This window comes from Heptranchias perlo, chromosome 18, assembly GCF_035084215.1.
Source record: "Heptranchias perlo isolate sHepPer1 chromosome 18, sHepPer1.hap1, whole genome shotgun sequence".
NCBI classification, from domain to species: domain Eukaryota; kingdom Metazoa; phylum Chordata; class Chondrichthyes; order Hexanchiformes; family Hexanchidae; genus Heptranchias; species Heptranchias perlo.
Window position 1 is genome coordinate 36,753,078 of NC_090342.1, and position 19,780 is coordinate 36,772,857.

A 19,780-nucleotide genomic window follows, 5' to 3' on the forward strand; every position below is an offset into this window, starting at 1 on the left:
GCAACTAAGCTAACAAAACAGGTTGTTTTGTCTCTGCACAATTTGTTAGTTGTAGTTAAATTTTGATCGGTTTATAAGATGCACAGTATTTGAAGAAATCACAGAGCAGCGACAGACATTCCAGGCATAGATGTCTCATACTGGCAGTTAAAATGTAGATCCCCTATAATCCAATTGTCATAAGCTTCACAAACATTCCTTTGAAGCATTGCATTCCTAAACTCCAGTGAGACAAAATCTGAAGCCTGATTCAAAAGGCGTATGGACTTGGGGTTAGAACCATTCTCGATGGTGCAACTGGACAGAGATAAATTTTAATACCTTTGTTTCCCCTCTCAAGCAATTTTTTTCAATAACAAGCCTCCTACAGTTTTAATGCTTAACTCTCTCTTGCCCAGATAAACAAAGGGTTTGTTAGTTAGACTTGTCTGACCAAAAGTTGCATTTACTGTCTGAAAGATAAATACTAAGCTGGTACTGTCCCATCCTTTGAAAATGATACCTATTAAGTGAGGTGTGGTTTCTTAAAAGCAAGTATCTCTCCGATTATTTTTTACAAAACAAGTGTTATAAAGTATACAATGTGGGCTAGAACTTCAGGTGCCACAAAGTGGTAGGGTGCATATTTACACTCTGCATTTCCCTACAGCGTGGCTTTCTGATCTCAGCTAAATTCGTGTTGAGGAAGGTACAGAGCAGATATCAGATAGTTCCCGACAGGGAAGGGAGAAATATGGCATAAGTCACTAGAAGGTAGTTGTAAAGTTTGGGAGGGTGTCATTTCCCCACCATTTTGTCCAGTAAATGGTTCCCCGAGGGCAAATGCTCAGATGGCGTGAGAATAATATTGGTATCCTTTTAGCCCCTTCACTTTCCCTGAAAACCATGCGACAATCATAACGACTTTTATGTATCATAAATTGGGATTCTGGCTTTCTGTTTGTGTGTGAACCCAGAAAGTAGTCTAACAATGCCAGTAATCCATTGCACTGAGGCAGGTCACTGAAGCTACGATGGGATTGGAACTATTTGTAAAGTAAGATTGCCACTCGTATTTACTTACATATAAGCATTATGTAACCACATGCATATTTTTCCCTGTATGCAGCCTTCTTAATATTTATTAATCAAATGCAAAGGCCAGTTATCTGTCTGTATGGTTCCAAAGGTCCATTTAAGTCTGACTTCAAAATGAGAAATTTCTTACACATCTGGGCTGACCTCTGGTGTCTTAAGTTTATGTTTATATTATTATGGATTAAAGTGTCTTTCACACGCACACGCTTCTTGTTGTTTAACATGTGTTTCCTGAAACATCACACTTCCACCGTCACTCTTTGTTGCAAATAAGAACCAAAGAAATCAGTAACATGAATAAAAAGTGAGTAGTGTGTCTGAAAAACTATCAATGAGAAACTGCTAAGTACTATGAAACAACCAATCCGAAGTGACCAGTCAGGAGAACGTACCAATGAATCAAAAGGAATATGTGAACTAATTGCATTACTCAAAGCACCTTTTGAAAAAGAATTCATTTGTCATTTTTTTCTCAGTAACTGAAATATCCAATGTCCAAAATAATGATTTAAACTAAATAAAAGCATTATCAAATTAACTGTTTCACAACGTGAATAAATTCATCCACTAACTTGTCTTTTGTGTGCTCTAATTAAAGCTTTTACTTATCTCAAAAGTCTCAGCTGATAGACAGTTACCAGCCATCTCTGTGCATTCTGACCACATGCAGTTTGCAGAACTCCCCGCAAGCAATTTCTGTATCAGAATGATTTGAAAAGTGAAAAGGTGTTTGACCTCATCCCATGAGGATTTGGCAGCTTCTTTGTGTTTTGAAGTTATTTTTTGCTTGTTTATCGAAATTTATGTTTATTAGAGTCAGCAAACACACAGTGCAATTAGTGCCTTAAGATAGAACTTTAAAGCAGGAAGCAGCTGCTGATGGGGAACATAGTGGCGGGGAGGGGGTTGACATTGAACCAAGGCTCCATCTGCCTGTTGAAGTGGGCATAAAAGACCACATGGTACTATTCAAAGAAGAGCAAGGGAGCCTCCCCTGACCAACAATTATCCCTCAAGCAACACCACTATAACAGATTAACCGGTCACTTATTTCATTGATGTTTGTGGGGACTTGCTGTGCACAAATTGGCTGCTGAATATGCTTACAAAACAATAGTGATTGTACTTCAACAGTAATTAATTGTCTGCAAACTGCTTTAGGATATCCTGAGGACATGAAAGAAGTTTTATGAATGAAGGTCGTTTCTTTTTCTTTACCCGTTCTCCCATACCGAACCTGTACTGCAAGACCCTGGACCCCATAACCAGTACTCCGAGATCCTAGGCCACCCTTAACGCTGATAAATCAGTGTTCTCCCGACATTAATACTTGGCACAACAATCTGTCCTTATAAAACTTCTGACTCATCGTGAGTAATAACCTAAATGATCAGCACTAATGTATATATATTTGATTAAAAATAACTGCTTGTGATAATAAACCTAACTCATAGTTTAAGATCTTGGTCAGTACTTGTTAAGATGTAAGGAACTTCTATAAGCCAGAGATAGCTATTAACTACATATTCCTTGTATACTTAATTCTACATTTCAGATTATAAATTGCCAATAGATTCCGAAGATAGATTTTTAAAAATCTTGTAATAATACTTAAGTAGAAGATATATCGAAATCATGTGTCCATTGAACAATTAAAAATTGATTAATTGAAAATTACATTCCAGGTGATGGAGCATTTAATGGAATCACCAGAGAGAGATAGCACAAGAGGGTGTGCCTGAGATCCTCTACTTGAGTTCCCATTAAACCTATGCACTGTTTGGAATCACCAGGATGAGACCTGATATTTGTCCAGAGGGGGAGGAAAGAAAATCAAAAGAACGGTCACACTGATTCACCAACTAGCTGTTGGTTCAGAGGGGGACTGGCAAAGGCCTAAGAACAGGTAACTTGGGACAAGGAGACCCCAATGAGGTAAGTGAAGAAAGTTATTTTTTTTTATTCGTTCATGGGATGTGGGCTTCACTGGCAAGGCCAGCGTTTACTGCCCATCATTAATTACCCTTGAGAAGGTGGTGATGAGCCGCCTTCTTGGACCACTGTAGTCCGTGTGGTGAAGGTTCTCCCACAGTGCTGTTGGAAGGGAGTTCCAGGATTTTGACCCAGCGACAATAAAGGAATGGCGACATATTTCCAAGTCGGGATGGTGTGTGACTTGGAGGGGAATGTGCAGCTGCTGGTGTTCCCATGTGCCTGCTACCCTTGTCCTTCTAGGTGGTAGAGGTCGCGGGTTTGGGAGGTGCTGTCGAAGAAGCTTTGGCCAGTTGCTGCAGTACACATTGCAGCCATGGTGCGCCAGTGGTGGAGGGAGTGAATGTTTAGGGTGGTGGATGGGGTGCCAATCAAGCAGGCTGCTTTGTCCTGGATGGTGCCGAGCCTCTTGAGTGTTGTTGGAGCTGCACTCATCCAGGTAAGTGGAGAGTATTCCATCTCACTCCTGACTTGCGCCTTGTAGATGGTGGAAAGGCTTTGGGGAGTCAGGAGGTGAGTCACTCGCCGCAGAATACCCAGCCTCTGACCTGCTCTTGTAGCCACAGTATTTATGTGGCTGGTCCAGTTAAGCTTCTGGTCAATGGTGACCCCCAGGATGTTAATGGTGGGGGATTCGGCGATGGTAATGCCGTTGAATGTTAAGGGGAGGTGGTTAGACTCTCTCTTGTTGGAGATGGTCATTGCCTGGCACTTGTCTGGCGCGAATGTTACTTGCCACTTATCAGCCCAAGCCTGGATGTTGTCCAGATCTTGCTGCATGCGGGCTCGGACTGCTTTATTATCTGAGGAGTTGCGAATGGAACCGAACACTGTGCAATCATCAGCGAACATCCCCATTTCTGACCTTATCATGGAGGGAAGGTCATTGATGAAGCAGCTGAAGGCGGTTGGCCCAGGACACTGCCCTGAGGAACTCCTGCAACAATGTCCTGGGGCTGAGATGATTGGCCTCCAACAATCATTGCTATCTTCCTTTGTGCTAGGTATGACTCCAGCCACTGAAGAGTTTTCCCCCGATTCCCATTGACTTCAATTTTACTAGGGCTCCTTGGTGCCACACTCGGCCAAATGCTGCCTTGATGTCAGCGGCATTCACTCTCACCTCACCTTTGGAATTCAACTCTTTTGTCCATGTTTGGACCAAACATGAGGTCTGGAGCCGAGTGATCCTGGCGGAACCCAAACTGAGCATCGGCGAGCAGTTATTGGTGAGTAAGCGCCGCTTGATTGCACTGTCGACGACACCTTCCATCACTTTGCTGATGATTGAAAGTAGACTGATGAGGCGATAATTGGCTGGATTTGTCCTGCTTTTTGTAGACAGGACATACCTGGGTAATTTTCCATATTGTCGGGTAGATGCCAGTGTTGTAGCTGTACTGGAGCAGCTTGGCTAGAGGCGCAGCTAGTTCTGGAGCACAAGTCTTCAGCACTACAGCCTGGATATTGTCGGGGCCCATAGCCTTTGCTGTATCCAGTGCACTCAGCCGTTTCTTGATATCATGTGGAGTGAATCGAATTGGCTGAAGACTGGCTTCTGTCTTGATGGGGATATCGGGAGGAGGCCGAGATGGATCATCGACTCAGCAATTCTGGCTGAAGATGGTTGCAAATGCTTCAGCCTTGTCTTTTGCACTCACATGCTGGACTCCGCCATCATTGAGGATGGGGATGTTTGCAGAGCCTCCTCCTCCCGTTAGTTATTTAATTGTCCACCACCGTTCACGACTGGATGTGGCAGGCCTGCAGAACTTTGATCTGATCCGTTGGTTGTGGAATCGCTTAGCTCTGTCCATAGCATGTTGTTTCCGCTGTTTAGCATGCATGTAGTCCTGAGTTGTAGCTTCACCAGGTTGGCACCTCATTTTTAGGTATGCCTGGTGCTGCTCCTGGCATGCTCTTCTACACTCCTCATTGAACCAGGGTTGATCCCCTGGCTTGTTGGTAATGGTAGAGTGAGGAATATGCCGGGGTTACAGATTGTGCTGGAATACAATTCTGCTGCTGCTGATGGCCCACAGTGCCTCATGTATGCCCAGTTTTGAGCTGCTGGATCTGTTTTGAATCTATCCCATTTAGCAAGCTGGTAGTGCCACACAACAAATATAACACTAACTAAAACACAGATTTTTCTTAAATAAAGAAAAATTTCAAAGCTCCCGTGGCTAATGCCAAATAATGCAGTTAACTTAAAATTCTGTGAACTTGTGATTGCAGCCATGTCATTAGGGGAAGGCACAGAGCGTAGTAGGCACTTCTGCTCGCAGCAAACAGGAAAATCAGAGGGAAAGTCAACTCAGCCAGCTACAGGCACACTTCTGCCCAATCACAGTAGGTTTAATGTCAGTTATAAATCTCACCTACAATAAACACAAGTAATGCAAGACAGAAAAAAATAGAATAGGCACAGAGAATGTAACCATTGAGAAGGTCAGTCCAGTGATACATTTTTAAACACAACAGAAATTAGGGTTTCCTTTACAGGCTATTAAAACACACACGATCTTTTGAAAAAAGCCCTACTTCACTGACCATGCCTTTGGTTTCCTACCCTAACTATTCTCCCTTCGCTGCTTGATATCCATTTTTACCTCTGTAGAGTGCTTTGGGATGTTTTATCACGTTATAAGTGCCATATCAATACCAGTTGTTGTAGGTGAGTCTTATAATTAAAATATGAATGATAGCCATGTTGGTGCTAACATGTATGCTAGCCATTAAACAGACACAAAAAAATTATCTGCAAAGATGCATTATCATTTCACTGTTAAATCAGGTTAAACTGTACACACCTTTCACTCTCCTTTTTTGCTTGACTCATTGTCACGGTTTAACTTTACAACTCTCAAACGTTCTTAATCACAGCAATTTACCGTGACTGACAAGCAGCACAATTAACATGAAATCCTGTTGTAAGCATTGTACATTTGCTGTTGGGTTTCAACATGCACTTAAAATAAAAATGCCAAGTAATTAAATCCTTATTATGATACTAGTGTTCAAAGATTTTAAATCCTAAATATATACCTTTAAGTTTAACTGTCAAGTTTGCAGTGTTTCCTTGTTGGGTGGAAAGAAATCACAAGTCAGTAAAAGTGACCCATACCCAAACATACACAAACAAATGGGTTGAACAAGGTGTTCAAATGAAATGGAGAACACTCACACATAGGATTAGAGTTAGCGATTTAGAATCATGTGTGCAAGTGATTGTGAGAAACAGGAATCAAAACAGATTCTCACCATTCTGAACAAAATAGCTGCTTAAGTTCATCTGATTGGCTATGCCCATATGCCCTCCTCATCATCCTATTTGGTTGCAGATGACAAGGACAGCCAATGATAGCATGGGGACAAAATAAGAGCAAGTTAGTATATGCAGGTAACAACCAGATTGCACATTAGAATAAAGATAAGCAGAGGTGCCTTCGCAGAGATCTCCTGCCCCTTGTTTTGTGCAAAAGAATGGATTTGTTAATGGTTAAATGCATTTACTCAGTTTCTTGTGAATTGAATCACTTCAGTTTTATACATCAGTGACAGGGTTGTAATGACAGCACCAAAATACAAAATCTATTCACTGAATTTAAAGGGGGGGGGGATAAAGAATGAAAACTTTATATATCATTTTTAGTACTTCCCTTTCAGTTTTGGGTACATCAGCCTTTAGGATACATAAGTAGTGCCAGTCCACTACAACATTCTTCACCACAGACTGATCAGAGCTGGACGTTAGGGTACTAAGGCCCTCACAATTTAATTATTTCCAAAGGAATACCCAAATTAATTGTCCCAATTCAAATTTACAAAAGTTGATATCACTTATTCAGGTTTTAAAGTGAAAGTTCTGTAACTTCTCTTGCACCACAACACTATCAACAGCAGAAACAGATTCCAAGAGCCTCCAAATCTCATCGTAAAAAGGATTGAACAGTTCTGGGTACAGGGCTGCTCCATAAAGTGAAAGTAGTGATTTTCTTTTTGGTCAGCCATGGTTTTTTTGCATGTCAGATACATCACCAAACTTAAAGCCACTTTCCTTGTTTAGGTGAAATTATGGGCGAACACCACCCATGAGCGTGCCTGTGTTTTTACAACTAAATCCAGCTCTCCTATTCTGGCCACAAAAAACTGAACCTAACATTCTGCAACTGCAGTAACAGAGCCAGATTTAGTAATGTAAACATCAGAAGTGTATCAACCTGATAATCCACACAGGAGTGGATATGAAGTGTACACTTGATCCCGAAAGAATCCCACACAGCTCAGGTGCAGTTTGCCAATGGCTGACGTCTAGGGAACTCCCCTCTAGAGTATGTTGAGGGGTTCTACTGGAGCTTAACCAACTAACAGCATACAGTTTACCCAGAAATATCCTGCTGTTTTCCTGCAAGGATTATCCTACCCAATATGGCGTTGCCTTGGAGCTGAATGGGAGGATCCCCAATATCAAATGACACATCTACCCCTCTATATTCCACAAATGAAACAGGCTGGTCAATCATCAGCATGCAGTATTACGGGCTGCCACAGAAAGTGACTTGGTTGCAATCTTCCATTGCCAAACATATTATCCTGATGTCGGCACTGAGGGAACCCACATAGCCTCCTCCCAAGGAATATAGTTATTAGTTGATCATTAGACAGCTAACAAATTTAGATTTAAATTCACACATGGTACATAGCAGATACCTTTAACTGCTCATGAGTGATGTAATGAGCAGCACAAATCACCAGAGCACAAGTGAGTTCATTGCCATCTTCCTTCAGTTCAAAGCATGCACACACAGCATATTACATTGAAACCAGTAAGGTTGGACAACTCCAGCCCTAACTAGGTCAAGTTATAGTTGATGTAATCTTGCTCCTTTGTTATTTAATCTTGAAGTTTTACCTTACTGGCTAAAGCTATAAGACAACTGGAAATATAGAATATTGCTCCTCTATCTGGACAGCAGCTGTGCGGTTGCCATATTTAACAAATATCTGGGCCACCTGTACATTTTATCTTCATGCAACACATCTGCAGAACTCCCTTGGGCCATTCTAGTCCTATGGACACTTTTGAGTTAGCAATATTACTTTGATCTTCCATCACAATACTGTAAATTGGGAAATTTTCACGTTCAAATAAATTTCATTGCGTTCATGGATTGAATTCAGTGTAAATTTAAACTCACTGCATTTAACATGAGTATGTCTTAGCAAAATCAATATTGCATGAAAGTCCTAGGAGCCTCAGGAGGTGTGAAATGCTCTAAGCTAGTATTTCTTGATTGAGGGAATAAAACAAAAGAAAAAGGAGAGCATTACGGCATGTTGGAGCAATGTGAAGTGGATATGCACCTACACCTTGAAATCATGACCTCTGCGTCACTGTGATGCTAGATATTAGTCACGGTATGGGGGAAATCACACTTGACAGATTTGGGACTGAGGAGGATGGAGAGAGGTGGCCCGTACACTCATTTAGATGTAAGAACAAGTCGCAAAATAATTAGTCCTTTTCTAAAACAGCCATTACTGTGCAGGCAGACTGCTGGCATTCAATCCTTTCCTAGGCCAAATCTGTTCATGCTTTGATAAGATTAGGATACATTTAACTGGATTTAATTTGGAGCTGGGTGTTTTTGGCTGCTGTGCATGCACAACACTGTCACTTTTTGCATGCTACTCAGCACAACATCAATATAGCTTAACAAACAGTAACTGTAATGTTTTGTAGGCAATATTTCAGGGAGAACATATACATCTTCATTTGTGGACTGCAGAACATTAAATAATTACAGTTCTACTGGGTGCATTTAGAAAAAATAACTAACATTTCAGATTTACTGAGTTCTGAAAATATTTATAAATCAGTAACTGGTCTTCTTTGGATGAAGTCAGTTATAGGTTTGGTGCCTTTTTGAAATGAGAAAAGATTATTTCAAGCATGCACTCAAGTACCACATTTTATTTCTTGTGATACATCACGGGGCTAATTTTGCAAATGTGCACTCCCAGTGGGAAGCATGTATTTGTAAAATTGGCTCTCATGTCTTTCCAGGAAAGCTGTCATCAGGTTTTTCTGGCTTGTAAGCACATAAGTGAATATTGTCTAAGAGTGTGGTAACAATACCAATAAATTTGATTCATTTCCAAAAAAAGGTGACCGTATAAACTGGCAGGGCTGCCATTTTGTTTTAAAAAAGAGATAGGGTCCTGAATTAGAATCATAGAAATTACAACAGCGAAGGCACCATTGAGGGCCTTTGCTAATTCTTCAACTGGAACCATCTCCCATTACTCTAATGCCATTTCCCCACCCCCTCTCATTAACTTTTTAATTTCTTCCTTTTCAAATACTTGTCCATTTCTTTTTTAAATGATGTTGTCTCTACCTTAATACCCACTTGCAATAAACCATTCTATGTTCTAAGAAGCCTTTGAGTAAAAAAGTTATAATCCTCAGCATATGCTGTCTTGTTACCAATTCAACCAGTAAAACAATTTTTCACTACTTACCTTCTCAAAATCTTTTAGCATTTTGAAAATCTCTATTAATTTGACCATCTTTTATATTAATATGCTTAGCAATTTCTGCTGTGGAAGCCAGAATTCCTAATGACAATGACCCTTTCAAGATGCAGGCAGAATTTAACATAATTTAAGTCAGCGAATGTTCCACTTATTAAAACATAACATAATTAAGAACGTGGAACTGATGCCAATTTTTCACCTAGCTCTTACAAACTGCCAGATAGTTTGGGATTGGAATCAAAGAGGTGACTCTTGACATACCACCAAAGGTCACACAGCATGGCCATTATGAAGGTAAAGTGTCTAGACTTCTAGACAGTAAAAATGGAACCCATAACAATTCACAAGAAACTAGTTCTTCCACAAAATGAATTCATTCTTAAGCGAGAAAGTGATGATTTTAAGACTGGACCAAGTCATTGCTGGTTTCTGGACTGAATGCTGAAATAAAAATTGGAAACCAGAAGGGATCAGGTTTGGTACAAACTATAAAGCAAAATGAAATAAATGACAGGAAAATTGAACATATATCGGACAAATATAACAGTGTTAAGGACAAAGAGGGGGAGGAATTCATGAAATGCGTACAAGAGAACTTTCTTGATCAGTATATTTCCAGCCTAACAGGGAAGGAAGCAGTGCTGGATCTGGTTCTGGGAAATGAAGTGAGGCAAGTGGAGCAAGTTTCAGTGGGGGAGGATTTGGGAAACAGTGATCACAATATAATTAGGTTTAGAGTAGCTATGAAAAAGGGCAAGAAACAATCAAGTGTGAAAATACTCAACTCGAGGAGGGTTACTTTCAGTGAGTTAAAAGGGGATTTGGCATAGGTGGATTGGAATCAAACATTGGCAGGTAAAACAGTAAATGAGCAATGGGAGGCCTTCAAAGAGGAGATAGTTTGGGTACAGACTACACACATTCCTACGAGGGAGAAGGGAACGGCATCCAAAGATGGAGCTCCTTGGATGACTAAAGATATCGAGATTAAAATGGACCAGAAAAAGGAGGCTTATGACAAATGTCAGGCTCATAATACAGTAGAGAACCAAGCTGAATACAGAAAGTACAGAGGAGATCTGAAAAAGGAAATAAGAGGGGCAAAGAGAGAGTATGAGAATAGCTTAGCGGGTAACATAAAAGAGAACCCAAAAGTTTTTTATAAACGTATAAATAGTAAAACGGTAATTAAAGGAAGGGTGGGGCGATTAGGGACCAAAAAGGAGAACTTCTCATGGAGGCAGAACGCATGGCTGAAGTACTAAATGAGTACTTTGCATCTGTATTCAATAAAGAAGATGCTGCCAAGGTCACAGTAAAGGAGGAGGTACATAAGAACATAAGAAATAGGAGCAGGAGTAGGCCAATCGGCCCCTCGAGCCTGCTCCGCCATTCAATAAGATCATGGCTGATCTGATCCTAACCTCAAATTTAAATTCATGTCCAATTTCCTGCCCGCTCCCCGTAACCCCTAATTCCCTTTACTTCTAGGAAACTGTCTATTTCTGTTTTAAATTTATTTAATGATGTAGCTTCCACAGCTTCCTGGGGCAGCAAATTCCACAGACCCACCACCCTCTGAGTGAAGAAGTTTCTCCTCATCTCAGTTTTGAAAGAGCAGCCCCTTATTCGAAGATTATGCCCCCTAGTTCTAGTTTCACCCATCCTTGGGAACATCCTTACCGCATCCACCCGATCAAGCCCCTTCACAATCTTATATGTTTCAATAAGATCGCCTCTCATTCTTCTGAACTCCAATGAGTAGAGTCCCAATCTACTCAACCTCTCCTCATATGTCCGCCTCCTCATCCCCGGGATTAACCGAGTGAACCTTCTTTGTACTGCCTCGAGAGCAAGTATGTCTTTTCTTAAGTATGGACACCAAAACTGTATGCAGTATTTCAGGTGCGGTCTCACCAATACCTTTTATAACTGCAGCAATACCTCCCTGTTTTTATATTCTATCCCCCTAGCAATAAAAGCCAACATTCCGTTGGCCTTCTTGATCACCTGCTGCACCTGCATACTAACTTTGATTTTCTTGCACTAGGACCCCCAGATCCCTTTGTACTGCAGTACTTTCCAGTTTCTCGCCATTAAGATAATAACTTGCTCTCTGATTTTTCCTGCCAAAGTGCATAATCTCACAGGTAGTAGAGAAACTGGATAGAATAAAATAGATAAAGAAGAGGTACTTAAAAGGTTGGCAGCGTTAAAAATAGAAAAGTCACCAGGTCCGGATGGGATGCATCCTAGTTTACTGAGGGAAGTAAGGGTGGAGATAGCGGAGGCTCTGGCCACAATCTTCCAATCCTCCTTAGATATGAGAGCGATTCCAGAGGACTGGCAGATTACAAATGTTACATCTCTGTTCAAAAAAGGGGGCCAGGGATAAACCTGGCAATTACAGGCCAGACAGCCTAACGCCTGTGGTGGGGAAACTTTGAGATAATAATCCGAGACAAGATTAATTCTCACTTGGAAAAATATCGGTTAATAAATGACAGCCAGCACAGATTTATTAAAGGCAAACTTTGTTTGACTAACTTGATTGAGTTCTTTGATGAAGCAACAGAGAAGGTTGATGAAGGTAGTGCCATTGATGTTGTGTATATGGACTTTCAAAAGGCGTTTGATAAAGTATCACATAATGGACTTGTTAGCAAAATTGAAGACCGTGGGATTAAAGGAACAGTGGCAGCATGTATACAAAACTGGCTGATAGTCAGAAAGCAGACAGTAGTGGTAGTGGTGAATGGTTGTTTTTCAGACTGTTGGGAAGTATACAGTGGTGTCCCCCAAGGGACAGTATTAGGACCAATGCTCTTTTGATATATATTAATGATATGGACTTGGGTATATAGGGCATAATTTCAAAGTTTGCAAATGACACAAAACTAGGAAATGTAGTAAACAGTGAGGAGGATAGTAACACGCTTCAGGAGGACATACACAGACTTGTGAAATGGGCAGACACATGGCAGATACAATTTAATGCAGAGAAGTGTGAAGTGATGCATTTTAGTAGGAAGAATGAGGAGAGGCAATATAAACTAAATGGTACAATTTTAAAGGGGGTGCAGGAACAGACAGACCCAGGGGAGTATGAACACAAATCTTCAAAGGTAGCAGGACAAGTTGAAAAGACAGTTAAAAAAGTATATGGGATCCTTGGCTTTATAAACAGAGACATAGAGTACAAAAGCAAGGAAATTAGGCTAATCCTTTATAAATCTCTGGTTTGGCCCCTGCTGGAATATTGTGTTCATTTCTGGGTACAATACTTCAGGAAAGACGTCAAGGCCTTAGAGAGGGTGCAGAGGAGATTTGCTAGAATAGTACCAGGGATGCAGGACTTCAGTTACGTGGAGAGACAGGAAGCTGGGGTTATTCTCCTTAGAGCAGAGAAGATTAAGGGGAGATTTAGTAGAGGTGTTCAAAATCATGAAGGGTTTAGATAGAGTAAATAAGGAGAAACTGTTTCCAGTGATAGAAGGGTCAGCAACTAAAGGACATAGATTTAAGGTAATAGACAAAAGAACCAGGGGCGAGATGAGGAGAATTTTTTTTATGCAGGGCATTGTTATGATCTGGAATGCACTGCCTGAAACAGTGGTGGAAGCAGAACCAATAATAATTTTCAAAAGGGAATTGGATAATTACTTGAAGTGGTAAAATTTTCAGGGCTATGGGGAAAGGGCAGGGGAATGGGATTAATTGGCTAGCTCTTTCAAAGAGCCGGCACAGGCATGATGGGCCGAATGGCCTCCTGTGCTGTATCAATCTATGATTCTATGATATTGAAAGTGTACTGAATCATTCAAAGGCTAGGTCGTTGGGCCATTGGCTCTTCAAAATTAAGTTTATAACCAGCTAAGACGCCATGTAATTTCTCCTTTTTGTGCTTCTTTCTTCATAGTGTTGTTTTTTTAAAAACAGTAATTATTCATATTTTTACTCAATTTTCGAGCAATGATATTGATCCTCACAATGTTGAACTTGACATCAATTACTGTGGTCATCTATAAAACAAGCCTTTCTTGCAATCCTTTGCAGTCTCCACGTGGTAAAAATGTGGCACATCAAAATTTTGTCCACCTTTTTAATTCTACTGGGAATGAGATAGATCCACAAGGGTATCAATTAAATTTAGATAGCAAAACTATCCTTTCAATTTTTGAAATCCAACTTACATTTTCTGCAATCACCATCAGAAATATAGACTGCAATCTGTCAGTGATTATTTTGGTATAGGACAGGACACTTCCAAGGTTGAAAAGAGTGAGAGAACACAAGATCAAAAAAAATCAGGAAATCATGTTTAACTGATGCCAAATTTAGGTCTTAAAAGCCTGTGGATTGTAGGAAAAAGGGACAGCTAAGGGAGGCAAGCGGGTCCACAGTTTTGACGACAGGGAAAAGAATGAGTTAGAGCATCAGACAATGCAATAATTGTGTTTTCAACACGATGAGTGGAGGGGAAAAAGCTGGTAAGACAGTGCATTTGCAACTGTGCAAACCTGTTTATCTGCTTGCACTATTTTTACCATATTACGGTATGTAGTTCAACAATTCAGTCCAGGGAATATAATTCTACAAAATTGGAAGCCTATCCTGCACAAAAGACTATTTGTAGAGGGCAATGAAGTAAAGGGAGCAAAATAAAAATAAAATGGTTGGGTAAAGGCTGAGAAACCAGAAAATGTGCTTGGTACACCCTTTAATATTCCCACATGTGATCCCAGCAATCAGTCCAATTGTTGCTCCTTTCTCTGTCACGCTACGTGGAAAGGAAGGATTAAGTAGGTAAGAAACAATCAGCAGCTAGTAAATGGAAACACATGGCACTTGCTTGAACTGGAAAAAAGGGGCATCAGAGAAACCATTTACTGGTTGGGAATATCGGATATAAACACTGGAACCCAACCATGACTTTAACAGGAGCCACAACCAGAAGCTACAGTATTGGAGCAGTCCAGAGGGAAAAAGCCCAGGCCACGTGTCTGTGACCACTATCAGCATCATTTACAAAGACCAAAGTACTTGCATATTGTCAATGGGCTGGCTTTCCCTGGCTATATTGTCAAGAGGTTTGCTGAGGTTTCATGGCAGGGTCCATGTACTTAAAAGCATTGAGGTCCATTAAACATATTTAGGACAACAAACCAGCTGTAATGAGGGTCTGAATGGATTTTAACAATGCACCACATAAGTTGTTCACACTGATTAGTCAGGTGGCTTTTTACAGGAGGTTTAATCATCCTGTTTAAGCATTTTTTTAAAAAAATCAACTTTAATTATAACAGACAATCACAATGTTTAATTTATTTTAAAAACTGTTACTAAGGAGCCTGCACTTTTGGTAATAAAAACAATTATCCTTTTGAAAACAAGCCTGTTACTGTTACAGTAAAACCAGCAAGTTTGTGTGTAATTATATATATATCCAGACACATTCATACACATAGACATACACCACTCCCCCTGGGTTTGGTTGCTAAATCATAGCTAATCTCATGTCCAAAAGTGATCTCATTATAATTGTCAATTTGGTTTTATTTCTATTATTGTGAAATAATCTGTTCCACTCTAGCATGTGTTATGAATACATTTACGTCTAGGTTATGGATTTGGTGGTGTTCTCGGAGGAACTCATTTGTGCTTAATCTTTCCACATGCGCTCAGACTGGTGCCAAATGAACTGATTGCAATCTGGGTCTGCAGTGGGCAAAACAAATGGGTCTAGTTTCATAGCGTTCACACAGGTGCTGTGCCAAACTGGACCAAAGGGCATCAATCTAGGTTTTACTGGTCTAGTAAATCTAGACTGGCATTGTTGCTCAAGAGTAGGATGAGGAAATCATATGACAATGTCCTAATGTACACAATATGTAAACATAACCAGAACCAGTCCAATGATTATTGCAATACTAAGAGATACTCCCCTTCTGTGTTGCAGTTTTGCAGCCCCTCACATTGCTCCTGGTGTTAAATCACTCAACTCCAAATTTGATCCAGGTCTGCTGGGGAGGATATCCCAAACATAGTTTTTCTCTTGCTAATGTGTCTGAGAGGAGTGTTAATGGTGCTATATAAACCCTAACCATTATAGAAGACAAAATCATTCTCACCTGTTCTGGGGAGGGTTTATGGTTCGTCTGCTCTGAACGTGCCGAGGATTTCAGGTGGTCCTCCTCGTAATTATCTGCCATCAGCTTCATTCTGTTCTGGGTCTGTATAAAAAGAAAACAAAGATATTCATGTCCACCTGATTAACCTCCTCCAGTGATACATTCTTGTACTCCTGTTAAATGAATAATGGACAGCAGTGTCCTACCCACTTTTTCAGTTAGTTGTTCTCTTTTGGGGGAGAGGGGGGGTTGAGGATAAATAACAGTTACCATACCATTCCATACTCCAAGGGTCATTAAGGACATTTAAAAAAATATATAAATATAAACATTTCCACTTAACTAATATTGTTCCATACAAGCACAGCTCACTGTTGAAGTTGGGACTTAAGACTGGTTGACACATGTGGAAATAGCTTATTGTAGATTTGTCTCTTTTCATGTCCCCAATGCTTTTTCCTAGTCTTTCATTCATGCATGTTACACTGGGTTCTGTGTCCATACACACATTTTACTCTCCAATCCATTTCATCAAGGATCTGATTTTATTTCTGCACTCCCCTTCACTTATCAAGTTCAAATGATTTTAATCAGCGTCTCAATGTTCTTCCGCAAGAGGCAATTTTGAAGTGGAGTGTACATCAGGTGCGTAGTGGGCAGGACGATTACAACAGCCACCCGGTATAGCTAGCGAGAGGCCTGAACTATTCATGGTCAAACCTCATTTACATGGAAGCAGCGAGGTGCTAGCACAAACCGAGCGCCGATAGGCAGCTCGCCGTTTTGGGAAGAGTGGGAAATCAGACAGCCCATCCGTGGAATTAAGTCAGAAGAAATTGATTAAAGGAAAGGGCCAGGCCAATGGGTGGGGAACGGGACGTGACGGGACAGGACAGGATGATGGATGAGAAATGCTGCTCAACCTGCTGCCAAAAAATCCTCACCAAATGTATTTTTTGGCCTGCAGTGATCCCTTTAAGGGACACTGTTTCTGGCCACTTTCTGCTCAGGGACAGGGGTGAGTCCTGCATGTGCGGCAGCAGGCATTCTCATCGCTGTCTGTTTCCAGCCTGTTCTAGGAATGTCTACTATATCAAGACCCATTCAAAATGGCAGTGAGCTGGCCTTGGGTAGGACGGCAATGGTAAGTGTTAGTTTATGATTTTGGTATCGCTGGAAAACGGAGCAGTAAGGAAACCAAAAATGGGGCCAAATTCTCTTTGTTCCTACTTAAGTGAGGTTCACAATTTTGAGGTTTGGCAGCAAATGGGCTGTTCCATGTACCATTTACTCCAACAATGCATTATAATTATAAGGGGAGAACTGTAAAAGCTAATATCATAAATGTATTTCTAATATTTGGAAATTGCCAGATAGGTTGTAATGGATTTAGACAATATTAATCCTTTGGAAAAGAGAAAGAAGGTGTGGACATGTACAAAGGACAAAATCACTACAGGTTTTCTTGCCCTATCAACACAACACAAAATGCAGGGTTTCTCCGTTTCATAGGACAGATTGGTAGCCTCAACCCTCAGCATCTATTAGATAACACTTTATTAAAACTCAGCAATCCGTTTGACTGTCTGAGAATGTTGTTTTTATGGGAAGTAGCTGGCATACTTTCAGATCCCATTTCAAATAAGATAGCAACAGGCGCCTTGGGCATTAGAATCAAAACTGGAACCAATAATAATGGCTGCAATGCATAAAGGCAAAATTGCCAAATGCTTTAATCATCCCCTATTCCAGTACAGAGCAATTCTTAAATCAAAAATACAACCAAAGCAGTTTTTCCCCAAGCTGTCCTGCCAGTGGATGGGTGGAGTGACCTTGTTTAAGATTTATTAAAACCACTTTGAATACATGTTCATCTTTCATCTTCCAAATGGGAATATTAACTATTCTGGGCTGCATGCTTCATATGGATCCAGGGCTGTTATTTAGCTCACTTGCTACAGCCTGTTGACTAATCCGTTCATGCCCATGTTGAGGACATTATAAAAGATCCAACTGTACAGAACACAAATGCAAAAAATGATAATCCATTAATCACTGTTATTACTGAAAAAGGCAGTTCATACATACAGGTAAATCCACGACTCTGCAGCCTCGATACTATGGAAGTTCATTTCTGGCACCTTTCTCCCTAAACTTATCAGAATGCCCCAGACTAAGTTGTGATACATTCAAGAGCAAAGAACACAGGTGTCCCTCCAGACAGACTGGAGCTGACATTGTGTGCTTAAATCTTAAATGGGTATCGTATCACTTGCCACAGTTTTGCGTGTTGAAGCACTAATGCACTGCATCACTTCATATTTTTGCATTTGTACTGTTTAAAAACATGTATATCTAATAACTGGCAGAAAAGGGATTTCTGCAAATGGACACTTAACTTCTCATAGTTTAGGAGTGTCAGACAAAAGTTGGAATGAACAATTGTACATGATTATGCTGATCAATGCATTTGATCTTTATACATTACATAGCACTTGGAAGTATCACAAACTTCAGTGATCAGTCTCGACAATAAAACCTTTGTGTTAGCTGCAAATTGATGACACAATTTACACCAAAATGAAAAGTCATTGTAGTTGCATGTTGGTTATTTCTCTCTGGTGACACAATACTTCTTTAATTTGCTGAGATCTAACACATCACTCAAACAACAGAAGTATTACAGGGCACAACAAAAAACAGATTGTATACAATTTGAGGAAAAGGATTCTGGATCTTTATCTACTTATACAGTCCTGCCCATTTATGTTGACATGTTGGGGTTCATTCTGATTTAGTCAACATAAGTGGTTTGTCAAAATAAGCAGGCATAATATATAAATATAAAAATAACTGACAGAATTTCTGAATTTTAAATCTCTGTATAATTATTTACATGAATTTTCCTCAATTTATTAAAAAAAGTAATTTAAGACTAGACTGTTTCAAACACAACACTTATTCTTTTCAGATTAGTGCTTTGAGATTATCCAAATCATTGTTTTTAAGTTCCTCGGCTTCTTGGCTGTATTGTTGCGATGATATCTTCACCTGCCAGTGCTGCAATACACTGCTCATTTGCATCCATGTTAACAGCAAGAGTTATGAACTCATCTTTTTGCAAGCAAAGAACTTCATGTAGAACCTGATCTTCGATGTATTCTGTAGCACTATCTGCTGTGAATCCATGGACTTCATCATCGTGTGGGTAGCAGAAAAGAGCACGCATAAAATAATTTTGAATTGTCTTTTTGTTTTACTAATGTCCAGGCTTTTTAAAAATTGTGCAGTGGCTCCAGTAGGTTTTCCAAAAACTCTTCCTTGACATCCATGGCTGCCAACTTTTTATGAGTTAAAAACTATTGGTAGTGGTACTTGAGATTTTGAATGATCCCTTCATCCAGTGGCTGGATTAAGGATGTGGTAGTTGGAGAAAGCAAAACAAACTTAATGACTTGTATACCATTGACGCAAGAGTGAGCAGAGCAGTTATCGACTAATAGCGCTATATTCCGACCAAGTGTTGTCATCTTTTAATCATGTTTTTGGGTCTACTGTGCAAAAATATCAGATGTCATCCAGGCTTCGGCACTGGCCTCATATCAGCTAGTAGGTTTTTTGACATTCCTATTACAAGAAGCTGTAGCTTACCTGTTCCATTCATGTTAGTGATGAGAATTGAAACATAGTATTTATGCTGTTTAACCACCAATACACAGTTGTCCCTTGATGCAGTAGGTTTTGTACGGGGTTTGTCTAAAGAACAAGACTTTGTTGCCTGTGTTATAAATATGGCCAAATTATAGTCCTACAGAATTTCGTGGAGATGGGTCTTCCACTTGTTGAGGCGAGACAAGTCGGCTATATACCCTCACCACAAATTTTCTTGTACACTACACGTGCTTCACTGAGAAGGTTTCTGGACTTTCCACTCTCAATTGCGTTGACTACATGATATCTTTCCTCAAGCGTTCTCAAGTCAAGTTTCCGTTAAATTCCAGTCTTGGTATCCATCTCAAATAAACTGTGATGGGCAC

General features: G+C 40.2%; 1 protein-coding gene across 7 annotated transcripts in view; it reads right to left on the reverse strand.

Annotated features, from left to right (window-relative positions):
• The window catches only part of LOC137334765 (ELKS/Rab6-interacting/CAST family member 1-like), a 1,087,823-nt gene that overhangs the window by 144,586 nt on the left and 923,457 nt on the right, over nt 1-19,780 (reverse strand). For all 7 annotated transcript variants that reach the window (XM_067999707.1, XM_067999706.1, XM_067999704.1 and 4 more), the window contains one exon: nt 15,744-15,845. In XM_067999707.1, the coding sequence (XP_067855808.1) occupies nt 15,744-15,845 (102 nt within the window). The remainder of the gene's footprint in view (nt 1-15,743; nt 15,846-19,780) is intronic.